Source organism: Astatotilapia calliptera, chromosome 12 (assembly GCF_900246225.1).
Source record: "Astatotilapia calliptera chromosome 12, fAstCal1.2, whole genome shotgun sequence".
NCBI lineage: Eukaryota > Metazoa > Chordata > Actinopteri > Cichliformes > Cichlidae > Astatotilapia > Astatotilapia calliptera.
The window spans coordinates 24,785,939-24,804,516 of NC_039313.1; the positions used below are offsets into that span (position 1 = coordinate 24,785,939).

At 41.9% G+C, this 18,578-nt stretch overlaps 2 protein-coding genes across 3 annotated transcripts; both read left to right on the top strand.

Moving 5' to 3' along the window:
* Window positions 1–1,461: 1,461 nt before the first annotated feature.
* LOC113033805 (calcium release-activated calcium channel protein 1-like) lies at window positions 1,462–9,258 on the top strand. Of its 2 annotated transcripts, none has more exons than XM_026187920.1 (2): window positions 1,462–1,483; window positions 6,706–9,258. In XM_026187920.1, exon 2 carries the CDS (start codon window positions 6,712–6,714, stop codon window positions 7,252–7,254), a length of 543 nt encoding a protein of 180 aa, XP_026043705.1. In that variant the 5' UTR covers window positions 1,462–1,483; window positions 6,706–6,711; the 3' UTR covers window positions 7,255–9,258. The 2 variants fall into 2 exon arrangements, with proteins under 2 accessions (XP_026043705.1, XP_026043704.1); XM_026187919.1 differs by lacking the exon at window positions 1,462–1,483 and adding an exon at window positions 5,353–5,697.
* Window positions 9,259–10,487: 1,229 nt separating this feature from the next.
* On the top strand, window positions 10,488–18,511 carry LOC113033806 (histone-lysine N-methyltransferase SETD1B-A-like). The gene is made up of 18 exons (XM_026187921.1): window positions 10,488–10,636; window positions 10,868–11,020; window positions 11,113–11,217; window positions 11,320–11,590; window positions 11,678–11,790; window positions 11,938–12,939; window positions 13,065–13,808; window positions 13,936–14,052; window positions 14,134–14,194; window positions 14,280–14,476; window positions 14,656–14,770; window positions 14,858–15,253; window positions 15,459–16,475; window positions 16,639–16,805; window positions 16,887–17,012; window positions 17,710–17,829; window positions 18,020–18,157; window positions 18,263–18,511. The coding sequence occupies exons 2-18, from the start codon at window positions 10,883–10,885 to the stop codon at window positions 18,434–18,436; spliced, it is 5,001 nt and encodes a 1,666-aa protein (XP_026043706.1). The 5' UTR covers window positions 10,488–10,636; window positions 10,868–10,882; the 3' UTR covers window positions 18,437–18,511.
* The last annotated feature ends 67 nt before the right edge of the window (window positions 18,512–18,578 follow it).

Genomic DNA, 18,578 nt, shown 5'->3' on the forward strand with positions numbered 1-18,578 from the left:
TATGGGCTTAGCAGTTTACAAATAGCATTAAACTTCAAAAACACTCAGTGAGTTTATTCAGGCGTTTGTCATCAAATGTTGATAAGGTGATAATGTGTTTACTTTTAATAATTGAAACTTTAAAAATATTCCCAACTATACAGCCATGTATGTACAGTGTATAAAGTTCACCTAATGTAGCTAGATGTAAACACTCTTAAACTAAAAGTGAAAAACAGCACTTTGATTTCCCAGTCAAGAACTGTCTTTCTTATCTGATTTAGCCTACCTGACAGCAGATTCAACACAACGTGAAGTATGTATTACTCATTGTTTGGTTAGTTATATAATTATGATGATTAAACACAGAGTTATGTAAAGCAAGAATGTGTGTGTAAAGATTGAACATGAACATATAGACGCCACCCAGTGTTGAAACTCAGTTTGCTCCAGCTACAGTGTAATGGCTTTGGAATTATCTTGTCTAGGGCTCCTGACGGTGTAAGAACAGATTCATAGGTCAGTGTATTCACGACACAGGAGCAGTTCAACATAAAGCAAAAAGTAACATTTCTAATATTCTCTGTGAGATGTTTGGTTGTGCTATGTCTGGCCCCCGAATGGTTTCCCCTCCCACTGGCAGACTACTCTGGCAGTTCACAGAGAAGTACCACAACTAGATCCCCCCACTGATACAAAAAGTGTACGTCCGCCTACTGAATGCCAGGAAATATACAAGTGGTTACCTTGTGGTAATTCAAGTGTTGCAAAACTTTCTGACTGAAACCTCACTAAAAGGACCTGCTGTACCAAAGCAGAAATGTTTATATTTTAAATTTGTATTGTAGCTTGTTTTTAAATTCATTGCATTATCATTGTGTAATATCCTTTTTAAAGATAACAAGAAACTTTGAAAGATTTGTGATTTACCAGATATTTGTAAATTCTCATCTTGAAGTTGCATAGCAGGATTGATACTTTGTTTCCATCCTCTAAGTTGAATATGTAGCCCACTGAATTGTGTTAAATTACTATTATCTGTATATTTAGGAAACTGAAATAAAATACTTCAAACACAATATGAAAAAATGTTTGAACTTTGTCACGTCCTTTTTATTTATATTTCATGGCAAATTTAAACAAGAGCAAACCCAAAGTGCTTTCCAGACAGATGTGTTTATATTCTACATCTCTGTAACAGTGCGGCCTTTTGCGGCTGGATTTACAGTGAGGAAGACCAAGATAGTGGAACGAAGCATGTATTCACAGTATAGCTCCCCTCACAAAACTGTATCTAATGACAACTAGCAGCCTTAAATACATCAATTTCAATAAATAAACATACAAATACATTTTACATTTTCATAAACAAACAAACAAAACCCTCAAAAAACCCAAGAAACCCAAGCCTTAACCCATGGCCTCTCCCGGAACCTTTAAATGGTGTCTGGACCCCCGGGGAAGCATTTGCCCAAACACCCTGAAAAGGACACAGGAAAGACAGGTTAGTAATCATATCCTCTTTGCACCACCTTTACTTCAAATTTTTGACTCGCACACAATCACACTTAAACTTCTTGTGTGCAAATGTTCTTCATGTGCAAATCTATGTTTAAAGTGCAATGCTAAATAAAGTGCTGGATAAGTTGCTTTTAATACAGTAAAAGGTGCTCCTAAAGTGCTACACAAATTATAATATGAATAGTAGTAAGGGAGTCCTCTTCCTTACATTTCCTCCCCTCTCTTAAGTGCAAAGTGCTTCAGTCCTCTGTCATCCTGGATAAACAGTCAGTAACCACATTTGACTTCCCTGGCCTGTACAGGACCGTAAAGTCATGATGCTGCAAAGACAGGTACTATCCTGCAATGCAAGCATTTGCATCCCTCATGCGGTTCGACTACTGGAGGGCACAGCGATCAGTCTCTAGAGTGAAGTGATGTCCCAGAAGATAATACCTCAAGATCTCAATAGCCCATTTTCATGGCCAAACACTTTCCCCACTGTCGAATACCTCATCTCCCTGTCAGGTAGTTTCCGACTCAGAAACACCACAGGCCTTCTTTCACCATCTTGCTGAAGCACAGCTCCAAGGCCTACTTCTGAAGCATCTGTTTACAAGATGAATGGCTTGCTGAAGTCTGGGCTGTATAGAACTGAATGTGTGCATACTGCTTCCTTGAGCTCTCTGAATGCATGCTCACATTCTGTCCAACACACTTTGTCGGGGGCTGAACCCTTTGTGAGGTCATTCAGTGCAGTGGATCGCTCTGCAAAATAAAATATGAATTTTCTGCACCAGCCTACCAGACCCAGAAAACCTCTCACCTTCCTTTTTTGTCATCGGAACTGAGAAGGACTGGAAACCTGGACATACATCCCTGGCCACACAAAACTGCTGCTGATCCTATTCAGTGTTTTGAGAAAAGCCATATGACCTGCCCATGGAATTGAATTGCCTAAATCCGTAACTTTGTTTCTGAACTGTTGTGGGAGTGCTACCGCCTCACACTTCCTCTTTTTCCTGGTACAAGATGCCTCCTTTAATTAAGTAAACAATGTCTACAAGATCTTACCTGACCTTGACTAGCTCCCTCTACCTCTGTTACCTTCTCAAACCAGGGTTTTAGAGTAGGGTCGCTTCTTTGGAGTGCACCTAAATCTGAGGGAATGTCAAACTCAAGCTGGTTATTTGGCTTGGGAAACCATGGTGTACCGTTTTCCCCTGAGCCTTTGACCTTTTCCCTTTTCTGCTCTCTGTTTCCAGAGACTCCTCAAAAAAAAGAAAGAAAGAAAGAAAGAAAAAAAAGGGGGGGGGGGTAGCTCTTAGATCATTTTCTTTGCACTTTATGGTCTTGTGCCTACATGACAGGGTTTCAATGGTTCTGCTGTCATATCTAGAGGAAGTGAGCCTCTAGATTCATCACTTAGATTTTCCCCTGAATTCAAACTAGAATGTACAAGAGTTTCGAAGCAAAGCTTCTTCTTTACGCCCATAAATTAAAACAGGGACAATATAAGCTTTCTTTCCTACTGGCTCTGTGGCTGGTCTTGGAACTGCACACAAAAGAGATGGTTTTGATTTAAGGGCATGGCAAAATGTTGTGTATAATAATAATAATAATAATAATAATAAATTTTATTTATGAGTGCCTTTCAAGTCACCCAAGGACACTTTACAATAGGATAAAACACATAATAGAACAATGACAAAATAAGAACAATAAAACAAAAGCACAAGATAAAATTAACAAACAGTGGATTCACAGTGAATATGCAGATTTGAACAGATGGATTTTGAGTTGGGATTTAAACTGGGGGAGAGAACCATTGTTTCTTATTTCTGGGGGTAGAGCGTTCCACAGCCTGGGAGCAGAGCAGCTGAAAGCTCTGCTTCCCATGGTGGTGAGGCGGAAGGAAGGTACAGCAAGATGGATAGAAGAAGAAGATCGAAGTGAACGGGCAGAACAGGTAGTGCTTAACAGGTTAGAAAGGTAAGGAGGAGCGAGGTTATGAATGGCCTTGAAGGTGAGCAGAAGAAGTTTGAATATTATCTGGAATTTCACAGGGAGCCAGTGAAGTTCCTGAAGAACAGGGGGTGATGTACTGGTAGGAGGGGGTTCTGGTGATAATGCAAGCAGCAGAGTTCTGAACCAGTTGAAGCTTATGGAGGGATTTTTGGGGGAGACCATGCAGAAGAGAATTGCAGTAGTCAATTTGGGAGGCAACAACACTGAGGACAAGAATGGACGTAGACTGGGTGGAAAGAGAAGGAAGTAATCTGTTAATGTTGCGTAGATGGAAGTAGGCAGAACGGGTGAGATTATTGATGTGAGATTTATAGGAAAGTGAACTGTCTAGGATGACACCAAGGCTCTTAACCTGAGGAGAAGGGAAAACTGTGGAGTTATCGATGGTGAGTGAGAAATGGTTCGAATGGCCAAAGTTATGACAGTGATAACATTTAATATCCTGAACTGAAGACTTAAAAGATTTCTTAACATTGTGAGGTCTTTGGGAAGGGAGCTGCTAGGAACTAGAAGGATTTCTAGCCTGAACTTGACCAGAGTCCTCTTCACCCCCACTGGGCTTACTTGGTTTAGCATAGTGGGTCTCCCAGCTCAAGTAGGTGCTCTTGCTTCCCTTTCTGGTGGAAGTGAAAACCTCAATGAGGCTAGCTGCTTCCTTTGCCGTCTTTGGGTCACGCTCACATATCCAGATCTCCAGCTTTCTTCCACCTCTTGTCATTATTTTCTCACTGTAGCGTGAACGACACACTTCTGACACCACTTGTAACAATGAGGCACACCAAGACAAGTATAGTGGAACAAAGAATTTATTCATAGTATAGCTCACCTCACAAAACTGCATCCAATGACAGCTAGCAGCCTTAAATACTTTCAGCTGTCACAGGCTAAACCATTATTCCACTAACAGGTGAGTTCTCAAATCCCAACCTTTTACCACATTATACAATACATCAATTTCAATAAATAAATATATAAATACATTTACATTTTCACATTAATACATATTAATACATACATTATATCTTATTTAAAACACCAAAAAAGAAAAAACCCAAGCACAAAAGATTCCCCACACTCCCTTAACCCATGGCCTCTCCCGGACCCTTTAAATAGTGTCTGGACCCCCGGGACAACATTTGCCCAAACACCCTGAAGAGGACACAGGAAAGAAAGGTGAGTAATCACATCCCTTCTTTGCACCACGTTTACTGCTTAATTTTCACATTCACGTTAGTTTTCCTTACTGTTAAACCTTATTTTCTCTCAATCACAATTTCTTTCTCCTCACAGACAACCACCACATTTCTTGATGAGGAGCAGCTGTGCAGGACCTGGAACAAAGGCGATCAACTGATTTTAAAATACACAATAAATATTCAATAAATAATTAAACTTCCTGTGTGCAAATGTTCTTCATGTGCAAAATCTATATTTAAAGTGCAATGCTAAATAAAGTGCTAGATAAGGTGTTTTTAATAAAGTAAAAGGTCCTAAAATGCAATACAAATTATAATATAAATAAGGGAGTCCTCTTCTTTACAATCTCCGAGGAAAAAAAAACTAGTTTCAAAATACATGAAAAGCTGAAAGGTGTGTTTTGTTGCCTTAACCACAGTGATTTTAGCCCAGTACGTTCAGAACTGGATGATTCGTCTCATGAGTCATGAGACACTGCTCTCCCCTACGTACGCTTTCTTTATAGAGTAAAATTATCATATCTGTTTCGCCAATATTGTCCCCGTGTTTACTTGGTATTTGATCGATATCACAGTTTGCAGAATCGCACGGCGCTAAACACAGGGCGGCGATCTGCAGCAGCCGGCAGCGCCTCTGCGGTGCGTTGGATTGTGGGTATCTTGTTTCCTGATAGACTCTGACAGTCGGTCAGCTGTTGAGGGAAAACTTTTTTCTTTTTGGTAAAGTTTCCTATCTTTATTTTTTTTTTTTTGCTGTAGTTAGATGTTGGATCCCCCCTGGAACAGCCTTCCCCGCGCGCGAATTTCACGTGTCATCGAGCACCGTCCTGTAGCTCATACCAGTTTGTAACGATATATTCATAACAAAAATTACTTCGCAATGAGCCTGAACGAGCACTCAATGCAGGCTCTGTCCTGGAGAAAACTCTACTTGAGCCGAGCCAAACTGAAAGCAACCAGTCGCACTTCGGCTCTCTTGTCGGGCTTCGCAATGGTAAGTTACATTTTAATTTGACGCTGCAGATAGTTTACGTGAGGCACAATTTATTTATTTAGTTTTGAAGGACCGTGACCGTGTTACAGGCCTAATGACAGCTACGGTGCACTGATACTTAGCATAAATGACCGTTTTGTTTACTGGAAGTCTACGGGTTACTAGTGTAGGCTTGTTAAAGTCATATTTGGCTTCCATTGCACGTCCCACATTGCGGGACTGTAATACCTGTGGACTGAGAGCAAAACTTCGTGGAAATTTAGTGGGGGCTCGCCTGCGCCACCCCTAAAAGTCCAGGTTTATCTTCCGCTTTAATAAGTAGTCCGCGGAGGAGCGTTAAAATACATAAGAAACAAGAAAAAAATAACACATGAAAAGTTTTGAAAATATTAGCCTATAGTGCCACCAAATGTTTGTTTTTAATTTAACGACATGCAGTTACAATGAATCAACAAATATTTTTTGTAAAACTAAAAGCCTAACACATAGGAGCTTCCTTCCCCCTTCCTGATGCAAAAATTATGATGTACAGTGACTCTTGGCCAGGGATGCATCTGCAGTAAGAAGCTCCACAGGTATTCAAAAATACCAGAACACTTGTAAACAGTTCTGTTTATAAAATATACCTGTACACACAAGGTACTCTTGGGTGGCCTGGGATTCTTTTGTGAAAAGCAGTACTATATTTATAGTGGTTGTATATATAACAGCCGTAGCAAATGTGCTACTGATGTCGAGTAAGTTTAAGCTATGCAGCATAAAGGATTGCATACACAGCTCTCTGTCTGTCTCTCTGTCTCAATATTAGGTTTGACAGAATAGACTTTTAGTGGGGTATTCACCTTGTTTCCGGTTATTTGTGCAAACTGTGACACTCTGGTTTAATTCCAGCACTTCCTAATTTGTTACAAACATTTTTCTCTCAGGTCAAGAATTCTGATTCCTCTTAGTAGTCAGCTACTATCTCTTTTTCACCTAACGGAGCTGTTTCCTTTTTGATATTCTCAGGTTGCCATGGTGGAGGTACAGCTGGAGCGGGATTACGAGTACCCCCCAGGGCTGCTGATAGCCTTCAGCGCCTGTACCACCGTTCTGGTTGCAGTGCACCTCTTTGCCCTCATGATCAGCACCTGCATCCTGCCCAACCTGGAGGCTGTCAGCAATGTTCACAACCTCAACTCTGTCAACGAATCTCCCCATGAGCGCATGCACCGCCACATAGAACTGGCCTGGGCTTTCTCCACAGTTATCGGTACCCTCCTCTTCCTGACGGAGGTGGTGCTCTTGTGCTGGGTGAAGTTCTTACCCCTCAAAAGCAACGCAGATGAGAAAAATGACACCATAAGTCCTGGCGTGGCTGCGGCCATAGCTTCCACCTGCATCATGGTGCCATTTGGACTTGTTTTTATCATGTTCGCTGTCCACTTTTACCGCACGCTCGTCAGTCATAAAACAGACAGACAGATCAGAGAGCTGGAGCAGGTCATTCGGCTCCAGAACCAGCTGGAGCACAGGGCTGAGAACGACGACCTGAAGGCCGCTGTCCATTTTCCCTGAGTACACGCAGACAACAGCAGGGACTTTCAGCAAAACCAGAGTAGAACCTTTATTTTTACTTTATCCAGATGCTTGTTTTTAGAAAACTTCTTCTACTGTACATTTCTTTGATACTGCATGCTGACTAAATTATCCAGTAATTTTACTCTTTGTAGTTTCTTTGTAAATGCTTGGCTCTCAGCTGAAAACATCATCATCAGTATCAACATAAGTTAGTCTATGGTAGCCTTAAAGGACGACCTTTTAGGCCACCATAGATTAACACTAATAGAATAGGACTTTCTAAAGATCTTCACATGAGCATTTCAATGCGTTGGAATGATCCCCTAACGTGTTTAGCTTTTTACATCAAATACTGAGTTCATGTGAGAAAAATATAGAAACTAAGTTCTCTTAAGTTATAACAGCAGCAGAAAACTGTTGATTGGAGTAAGATGGGCTAAAAACGAGGAAGTTTGTAATATGACTCAACATGTTCAGGAATTTGTTTCAATTTTTACTGAAAAGAAATCTGGGAACTCTGTTGTTACCCAGTTCTAAAATTTCATCAGTTTCCTGTTTGTATTGTACTAAATTGATCTGAGCAGCACACTCGGGTTCTTTTTGCTCTCTGCGTATACTGTAAAACTCCAGCCTACTGTTGCATTTACCTACAGGTTTTCTGGTTCTTGACTGACTGACCTTATGCCACTATCATGTTTACCAAATTAGGCTTTCTGTAGAAATATCTCCAAGCCAAACCTTAGTGGCTTTTTTAGTTTGCCACTCTTACATATACTTTTGAGTCAAACTTTTCTTACTTTTTAATTTAAAAGTTGCTGTTTTCATAATCCTTGGGAGCTCTGTAAGTCTTTGATAAAGAAGAGTACTATATAAACCAACAGTATTTGTGTGCAATCTGATGGAAAAGAACATGTGTCAGTGTGTGCTTTTAACCAGTCTGCGTTCAGGAGTGTGTTACTGCGGTATGGATATTTGAGTAGAAATAAATGTGTTATCCCTTTGTAACATGGATATTTTCTTCATGTTAAATGACTCTTGCAATATACTGTAAAATCCACAGGTGGCCACTGGTTTCAAAAAAGTGTTTTTGAATGTGTTATTACAATGTTACGTTGCATGAAAATATTGAGTGTTTGTTCTTGTGTTAGCTTTTAGCATTGAGCATGTTCACCCTGTTTGGGTCATAGATGTATTTAAGTGCGCTATGTACTGTACTGCTTTATTGTTTTACACGGGTTTGGTCACTTTCTTTGTAGTTTTTACTGTAATATTGATATGTAGAATAGTGTCACAACAGAAATGTAATTTCAGGACATTGTACACGTAATATCTTCTTTCACAACATGATTTAAAATATTGGAGGAAACTTTTTTTTCCCTCTTTGGGAAAAATTATGTTTTTGGTTTTTTTTTTTAATTTACTGGCACTTGTAATGCTGTGTTTCTATCAATGTAACACTGTTTTATTGTTAACTTGCAATCTGTGGACATGGTTTATACTGAGTCATGGGACTGCAGTAACTGTAGACCACATTTGCATTCAAATTGTCCTGACTGGGTGATAAAATCTGTGTGACACGTAGCAGAAACCAAAGACTGTTGGGAATAGTTCACAGACAGTTTAGTAAAATGGTGTTGATGTTTTTCTTTGCTTAAGTTGAATTTGCTGTTTTTGTTGTTGTTGTTTTATCGGGAGTTAAGTGAAGTCTGTTTTATTTCGGTAAATGGTGCACACTCCCTCCGTGAAACATGTAAGATGGGAATTACCACTTGTGCCTTCTTTAAAAACACAGCAATGCAGGTGAAGGTGGTCACTGTGGTTAATTTTTCCGCATTATATATATATGTGTGTGTGTGTGTGTGTGTGTAAACTGCTTTTGTCAGTGTACAACTTTGAAGTGAACATAGTAACTTTTGCTTATGCGTGCCGTTAACAGCTCATGAAAAAGCTTGAAGCTTCATGAAGTGTTGAGAATTATCAGGATGTTGGTTTTGGTTTTTTTTTGCCAGTTTGCAAAATAAAAAAAAAGATTTGTTCTCATTATTTTTTTAATTGTGTGTTCAGTGTTGTCTGTGTAGCCATGTGGATGTATAAAACAGGAATACATGAGGAAACATTGTAATCTGTCAAAATTACAAAATCTAATGGGAAACCACACAGGAAATGTCCAAAAATGGAGGACGAGTGGAGCTTACAGTGCTGAAGCCAAGACAGAGAAATCCCCCCCCCCCCCACCTGTCTTGCTGACTTTTGTCTGCATTCTTTGAGACCATTAGCACTTTGTTGCTTTTCTGCTGAAGTTGTGCATGGTTTCATAGTTGGCAGAGCTCTCTAAGTGCAGCGCAGGCTTGGTTCTTCCTCTCTCCATTTTCCCACTCAAGAGTTTTATTCCCACAAGTGACCTGTGAATCATTAAAATGGGTTACCTGATACTATAGTTACAAACTAATAATATTAACTAGCAACAGTAATAGTAGCCGCTGTTAAGGTAATGTGCTTTTCAATCTGACCTTTATCTTGGATTTGTGCAGGTGTACTTTGCAACTGACATGTATTTTGGTCTCCCCATTTAAGAAGTGCCACAACACAAGACGGCACAAATAAAAATGGCAAACCATAAAGACATCACTTATAAATACCTTATAAATGCTTGGTTTAGAAGGTGATGTGTAAGTTAAGGATAACACCTTAATCCCATAAGAGTATCAATATTATTATTTTATTATTTTGTTGGCTGTTATTATTTAGTATTTATTCCAACTTTGAGATGAAAGTAATGAAAATGCTGCAATTATGTAATCAACGGTGCAGTAGGCTATCTTACCTGACTCTGTAAAACAAAAAAGCAAACAAAAAAACAAAGGCTGATCCTGCACTGCATATAATGTAGACATTATCCAGAGACAATGACCAGGAAATACATGTTTTTATATTAATACCTGCACATGTCACTTCATTTTAAATAAAAAGGTGTATCCTTTGTTTAATTTTTTTCATTTTTACCGTACTGATCCATGTACTGTATAATATCAAACATAGCAGCTGCCTTTTATTTTATTGCAGGCTACCAGCATGTGGCCATAACCTATGTTTAGTATGTAAATTGTATTTTACTCAGTCACAAGCTTAACACAAATATTCGACCAGTCTTTGGATTATTAATGTCTAATAAAGGTCCCAAAGGTGCCTATATATACACCTCACCTGTTAACCCACCTTAGGTGTTCTTCCGCCTTGTTCAGGATCTATTTTTTCCTCTCCGTCGACTGGCGGATGGATCATTATCCAACCTTAGCGACGATCCGTGAAAACACAGAAAAATAAATCCCAGCTGTTTTTCCACAATGTTGCTCCTTCAAAGGATACAACTTTGGCACAGGTAAGCAAGATTTAAAGAAACAAATCTTTTGTGAGACTAACCTTTGAGTATTTCTGTGTTTCCTACCACCACCTGTTATCTTTTTTCCCGAGGATAAGGTTACAGGTGATGCTCTCCATCACCTGTTGGGGTGTGTTAACCTCTCGCGGAGCAGCAATGTAGCTAGCTGACAGTGTGGCACAAAACGAGCAAACTGGAAGTAACTGTTGTTGTTTGGGTTTTTTTTTTAAGGTTTTGACGAATGTAATGGAAAGCGAAAAACAAAGTACTGAGAGCGAGAGACAGCCTCTACACTGGAGAAGTTTCAAGCTGGTTATAGATCCTGCGCTGACGAACGGGCTGTACAAAGTGTACCGTTATGATGGACAATACTTTAACCTGCCGGTGAGCACCTGTCCGCCTCTCCACATAGGTGATGTCAGCACATGTATTATATCTATTATAATAATAATGATAACGAGGGTCTTCTCTGCCAGGTTGAGGACCTAGGTCTACTTCCTGTGATCACAGTCAGGGATCCGCGCATCTGCCGCCTGTGGAGCAGGTGTATCAAGACTGACTTCGTGGTTCCCAAATTTAAGGTAACTGTTAAAACGACTGTAATAATACAGACATCCTATTTTAAATAATCGTGCTTTAAAAACAACTAATAGCCCATTTCTTGTTTTCCCGTGTGTCTCCAGATTGATGAGTGGTACGTGGCTCCCGTTCCTCCAAAAGAAGTGACATTTTCTAAGCTCAACGACAACGTGAATGAGACTTTCTTGACTGATATGTGCAAAAAATATGGGAACATGGAAGAAGTGGAGATATTTTACAATCCCCCAAACAAGAAGCATTTAGGTATCGCAAAGGTCACATTTGATACAGTAAGGGCTGCAAGAGACGCTGTCCAGCACCTGCATGAGACATCAGTGATGGGAAATATTATTCATGTGGAACTTGATCCAAAGGGTAAACTTTACTTTTTCTCTGTGTGTGTGCTGAGGTGTAAATGTAAGTGTTGAATATGCTGATTAACTAGAATGTGCTCCTCCTCAGGGGAAAATAGAGCTCGATATCTCCAGCTCTTGTTAAGTGGGCTGTATACGCCTTGGACGTTGCCGGTGGGCAGCAGCGAACGGGCTCTTCAGGGCTTAGTTGACAGTTTGCTGGTGAACATTTAAATTTCTTAAAAGCTGCTCATAATGATTTGACCCATGAAAAGATTTTATCTTTAATATTTGTATTACAGCTGTTAAATATGAATGTATTTGTTAATTGTTTTCCCCTTTTTTTACTTCATTATCAACATCTTGCAGGGAAGCTCGGCCACACAGCAGCTGGGAAATGTCTGCAGCCCCACCAGCATTGCTACGCCCCTCTCTCTGGACACAGCCTACTCCAGTATTTGTCAAGACACACCTTGCAGCTTTGGGCTTACACCACGTTCTCAGGGAACCCCCCGGACTCCCTGCTTGCCTGCGACTCCTCTCTCCTCCCACGACTCTTGCTATTCCAGTCTTCAGGCGACTCCCGTCCTCCAAGGGGAACCCTCCGCCTATAGTGTTCACAAACCTTTAAGACAAGAGCTTTGCCGTCGTAGACGACAGCACAGGGGACTTAGCCACGTCTCAAATGTTAGCATCATTCTGAAGCAGTTCCAGCCACAGCCACCACATCCCCTCTTAACCAAAACACAAACTAGCAGCCAGCAGCTTGCATTGTGGAGTCCCAGTGCACAAACCTCTTCTAACAATAGTGACGAGGCTCCCTTTAGTCTCACCTCCCCTTTTCAGGAGACTGAAGATGTGGTTAACACAAGTTATGCATCTTCACCTCTGAATGGCAACTCTCGCGACATCCTGACTGTTGATCTCTCAGCTGACCTGCAAACTAGAACAGCTTCTCCATTTGATAACCACCAGCCAGAGGCAGCTGTTTCAAGTCTAGACTCCCGAATTGAAAGTTTGCTGATAAACAGCCAGATCACTGACCCCTTATGCTTTCATGGAAAGACCTCTGAGACCGATCCATCCTCTCAAGAGAGCCCGGCTTCACCTGGCTCACCTCTTAAGGTCTCTTCCTCGGATGACTCACAGTTTTGTACCCCACTGTCTTGTGAATCCCCCACAAGTGGCCACCAGTACTCCCACAATGATTCTGTGGATGAAAATGAGGAGGACGAAACTACTCGAGCTGTTTCATTTCTTACAAGAAGTTCCCAGTCTCCCTGTCCGTCTGATGTTGCTAATTCAGAAAGCTTAACACACATAAACAATGAAGAAGATGCAGAGAGGGTCCAGCCATCGTCAGGCCCAAAGGTAATCTATCTGGATATATTGCAGTGATAATAAAGGTAGAATTTACCCTATTGTTACTATGTAAAAATGTTAATGGTGTGATATTAATCAGCCACTCAAATTATTATTGTTTCTGTCTTATTCAGGAACACTGTGCAGCACATCAGGAGAAGAAGTCCTCAAATAACAGACAGTTTGAAGCTGTGACACCAGCAGAAGACCTCTCTCTGCCCGATCCTCCATCCGGTTGTTCTTCCAGTTCCACCACTCAGCAACTTACCCTGAAAGCTCTCCCAACTGTTACAGCTGGATTCCCCCAACCCTCAGCACCCCCTTTCCTTTTCCCCATTCCTCGATTTCCCCCATCTCTTCCACCTGTTCCACCTCGCCTGCCAGATGGCACCATCCCGATCCCTCCTCCAGGATGGATGCCACCTCTGGGCCACAAAGCTGCCATCCCCATTCCTCCTCCCCCCCTTCCACCTCGTACTCCAATTCCTCCTCCACCAATTTTCCTGAGACCCCCTCCACCTTTGATAGCGCCACCCTCTGTTCCACCTCCTGTGCACATGTTCCCTTTACCCATACAGCCGGGGTGTCCTTTGGATAAGGGGAATCCTCCAAGGCATGGCGGTCCACCGTTGCCATTCCCTCCTCCTCCTCCTCTCTGGCCTGCACCTCCTTTTCCAAGGTTTAACCCCTTTGTGCCACCACCACTCTACCCACCTGTGCAGGCAAATCCCCACAAGATCACGACAGAAAAAGTTTTAGATATCCTCATGGATGAACTGAAGTCAATCATAAAGAAGGACATTACACGTAGAATGATTGAAGGGGTCGCTTTCAAGGCATTTGAAGACTGGTGGGAGTGTCAGGAGAAGAAGGCAAAGGTAAAACCTTTTTCACATATTTTATTGTCTCTTATAGTGGGCACATTAACAAAACATTTTGCATGTCTTTTAATGGGAGTAGTTGTTTGGAGCCAGTGGGTCTTATAACTCAGTTGATTCATTTAAGATACAAGAGTCTCCTCTGAAATGTGGAGCGGCAAGAGTGGAAGACAGGAACAAATTCCTAAATCCCCTCAGTAACATTGGTGGGCAGAGCAGAAAACCACCACTGCCATCCTTCAAGGTAGTCTGTTTTGGAGAGATTTTTGAAACACAGCTGGTTTTGACTGCCAAGTGATGCCTAAATAAAGAAATTTCCACGCAGGTAAAAAGGAAAAGATCAGACGAGACAGGAAATGACTCCGGTTCTGCTCTCAATCATTCTGGTCAGTGCGATTAATTCAAATTTCAGTGTGTATTAACTTTCTGTGCCAGACTGTCGCTTTAACTGATTCTAACTTGTTGCATTAGAGGTGAAGAAAGGGGACGACATAGTGAGAGCGGCGTCTGAGAGAGGCAAACGCAGACACGCAAGACCACTGGATCTGGACAGTGATGATGATGATGATGGTGATGCTGGGGAAGAAGATAAGATACTTCAAGATGAAGAAGCGATACCAGACAAAGTGAAGGCTTTTGTGCTGGATGAGGATGAGCCGCACATCCTGGTAAATGAAGAGACAGAAAAGAAAAAAGAAATAGCAAATAAGAAATTGAGAAAAATGCCGTGAGGTCAATATTTTAGTCTGGTGCCTTTACTTTTTCAGTTGTTAGTCTTAAAATTAAAATTTTAACTAAAAAGTTTAAACTTCTGGAGACAGCATTACATAACTGGTGCTCTGATTAGTCTGACAGAGATGCTCATGGTGATGACGAAGAAGATGATGATGGCAGTAATCATACTGCGGAAGAAAATAGTCCGATGGAGGATCGATGTGACGGAGAGCAGTGCTTAGACAGCGGTATGTTAAAATCTCATACAACACTGAACACTCATTAAAAATCACATATCTTAACATTGAACAGTGTGGCTTCTTTTTCAAATGTAGAGGTTTTTTCAGAGGATAGCGAGCACACGTCGGACTGCGAAACTTCAGATTCGCTCTCCTCGGTGGGCTTTGAGGACACGTTGTCTGACCTTACCACTGAAGGTGAAGACGCCGAGGAGGACAGCGAGGACGCCGGGAGTGAAGAGTGTATAGTTATATCATCAGATGAGGACTCAGTGGAGCACGAGCCCCCTCTTACCCCCTCAGCCCCACTGACCCCTGGTGCTCAGCTGGATCTGGACCAGCAGGGCTGGTCAGAACTGTTCCCAAGGCAGGAAACGGAGGAGGACCAGTACACATCGTGCCACGAAGACAACTGCGACTTCGATGCTATGATGGAGCTCCATACCAGCGACCCCCAGGACCTGCTGCCCCCATCACCTCTAGGACTATCAGGTTACATGTCCTTGTAAAGCAATAGATCTGTTAAGTTAGTGTCATCAGGTTAATCAAAAGTGGTTTAATTGTCACTCATGTAAAAATATCTTGTAATACTCCCTGAATTTCCAGTGTGCTACAAATTAACAGAACTACACAAGAGTAAGTTGTGTATCAGGTTTTCAAATAATTATGTATGAAAATTCCTTGTTAATCTGTATAGCAGTGGAGCCATGCCTTGATATGGAGATGGAAAGCCCTGATTGGACAGTGGAGTCTCCAGAGAACATAAAAAGCCTGAGGCCTCCCACTCCTACTGGCCGTTTGGTGGACAGTGACCCTGACATCCTTTTAAAAAGCAGACCATCATCTCCTGCTGCAGAGGAGGAGGAACGACCACCAACACCAGGCAAGGGAATAGTGGCAGGACTGGAAAGTGAGAATTCAGAGGAAGTCCTCTCCCCAGCAAGCGATGGACTCGCTCAGCCTCCCTCTGATCTCCTCATGGCATCATACCCATTATGCCAGGAGATGCCTAAGACTCCTGGCAGAGATGAAAGAGGTATGTGGACTCATTGTAGCTCAGGCAGAGCTCCTGCAACACCTGGAAGAGGGACCGCAGATTTAGAATTTAGCACAGTGAGCCCGCCCCTTAGCAGCCCACCACTTATCCCACTCTTGCCCAGCAGTCCATACATCACAGCCCCAAAGACTCCAGGAAGAGACATTATCCTGCCCAGAAGATCAATAGTCCACAAAAGGAAATCCAAGGTGGCGGCAACGTCAGTGCCTCTGTCATGTAATAATATTTTCAGAGTTTCCCCCATCACAGTGTCCTCGCCATTCAGCGTCTCTGACTCTTCATGTGACAGTGTTGATGGAAGGGATGTCCAGATCCGTTCAGGTGTGAGAGCAAAGCCTCTACAGGGACTGGAGAACATGCCTGAGCTGTTGGACAAAGAGAAAATCTTACTGAGGCTAAACCGATGGAGGAGGCTGAAGAAGAGAAGGCGGGCCCGTCACTGGGAGAGATCACTTAAAAGAATCAGTCCGTTGTTCTCTCAACGTCGTCCTCACAGGTGGCGTTCACCCTACGAAGAGAGGAAAATCCTTCATAGCATTTGGAAGGACGGCTTGGATGAAGAAGATGTAAGGTTTCTGCAGTGCACCTATGAAAGGCTGCAGGTGCAGGATAATGGCTGTGGGTGGCTCAGTGACACCCTCTGGATGCCTCATCCTCATATCCTTACAGACAGTGTTTTATGTTGAAATGATTCTTTATATTGTGGGAAACAGTTAAGTTGTTTTTAAGTCATACTTAGAATGTTTTTTTGTTTTGTTTTTTCTGATGAAGCTGCTCTTTGCATATTACTCTGCTGTTCACATCCTTAACTGCTGCTCACTGACTAAGGTCCTTACAGAGAAGAATGAGGAGCACAGATCCTGGCAGCCGCACCACAGAACAGGCTCTGCTCGAAGTGAAGGTTTTTACAAAATCAGCAGGAAGGATAAAATGAGGTATCTGCACAACACGCGGCTGGCTGCGGAGCTTCCGTCTACAAGCGCTCAGGTATTAAAGGAGGACAGAAGGTGAGGATTTCTGTGTCCAGTTTAATATTTATCTATTTAATGTTGAGACATTTTTCATCAGGGAACGTGCATTCCAGCCCAGCAACCCACTTCACTGCGAGCTGGGTCTGACTTCAGGTGTGAACAGCGCCGGCTGCTGTCCTCTTTCAGCTGTGACAGTGACCTGGTCAAGTTCAACCAACTCAAGGTTAGCAGGAAGTTAGTGACAATCAGCAGACTACTGTAAAAGCCCAGTTTGAAAGAAGTCTACAGTGGAGTCTAAAACTGAGTTTACCGTTAGGTTTTTATTTGGGCAGACAAGAAATCAGAACATTAGTTCTGCACTCTAAAAAAAGAAAGAAATAATTTCACACTTATTGTATGTTTTTTAACTTTGTTAAGTCTTGAGCCACTTCTCCTTTCTTTATATTTTGCTGGGAATATGGGAAATAGGTGCAGAGATTTATTGAAACATATGCAAACATATATGGAAAGATGAGCACACTGAAAAACAGGATCAACTGAATCTTTTAGGTCCCGTGTCAGGTTCTTGTTGGATTTTTTCCTGTTTCTTCTTTCATCAGTTTTAAATAGTTTAACTTTAAATAAGGTGCAGCTTCTTCTTTTGCACTCTACTGATGGCTGTAGAACCGATGGCAACAAAGTGCCTAAAATACAATTTAAACCAAACAAATAAAAAAAATCCTCTGAAAATGGTCAAGCACAAGGATTGTACTGAAAGTGACTGAAAAACCAGCCAGTATCCAAATAAAAAATTGACTTTACTATTCATTAGCTTTCAAATTCACAAAGCAAAATATAGAGTAATGAGGGTGACTCGAGATTTTTGCACAGCACTGTCTCATTTGAGCGACAGTCCAAACCCGTGCTATATCGTCTGTCAGTTCCGAAGGAAGAGGATTCGTTTCAGCAGGAGTTACATCCACGAGTGGGGCCTGTTTGCCATGGAGCCTATTGCTGCAGACGAGATGGTGATTGAGTATGTGGGCCAAATCATCCGACAGGTAATTCTGATGCAAACTAACATGCACTTTTAAACAAACCCCTTTTCCCCTGATTGTTTCTCTAAATTAGTCCACCGGTCCACTGGGGGCCTCGGGTCGTGCTGGGTGGTTTCCATCCATGCGTGTAGAGTAACTGTGATAAACAACCCTCGCATAGATGGAAAGCCACATCTGTTTTCTTTCTCCTCAGGTCATTGCTGACATGAGGGAGCAGAGATACGAGGAGGAGGGCATTGGAAGCAGCTATTTGTTTCGGGTGGATCAGGACACCATCATTGATGCTACCAAATGTGGGAACTTAGCCAGGTTTATCAACCACAGCTGCAATGTGAGTAAAAACCAGCGGTGCTGTGGTTAGAGATGAAAGTGATTCCACATAAAGTATTCCCATTAAAAGGTTTGTGGGGTTTATTTATTTATTTTTGTCTTACAGCCTAACTGCTACGCAAAGATCATCACAGTGGAGTCTCAGAAGAAGATAGTCATATACTCCCGCCAGCCTATAAACATCAATGAAGAGATTACATATGACTACAAGTTTCCTATTGAGGAAACAAAGATCCCTTGTTTGTGTGGGGCAGACGGCTGCAGAGGCTCCTTGAACTAATCACCTGTTAAGTGGCCTGATTAGGTAAAGAGAAAAAGTGGCAACCTAAACCAGAGGTATCAAAAAGCAATTTTTAATACTGTTCAGCAACTATTCAGCATTTTGGAAGCCGTAGAAGAGCTCATGAAAGAACTGCAGACAT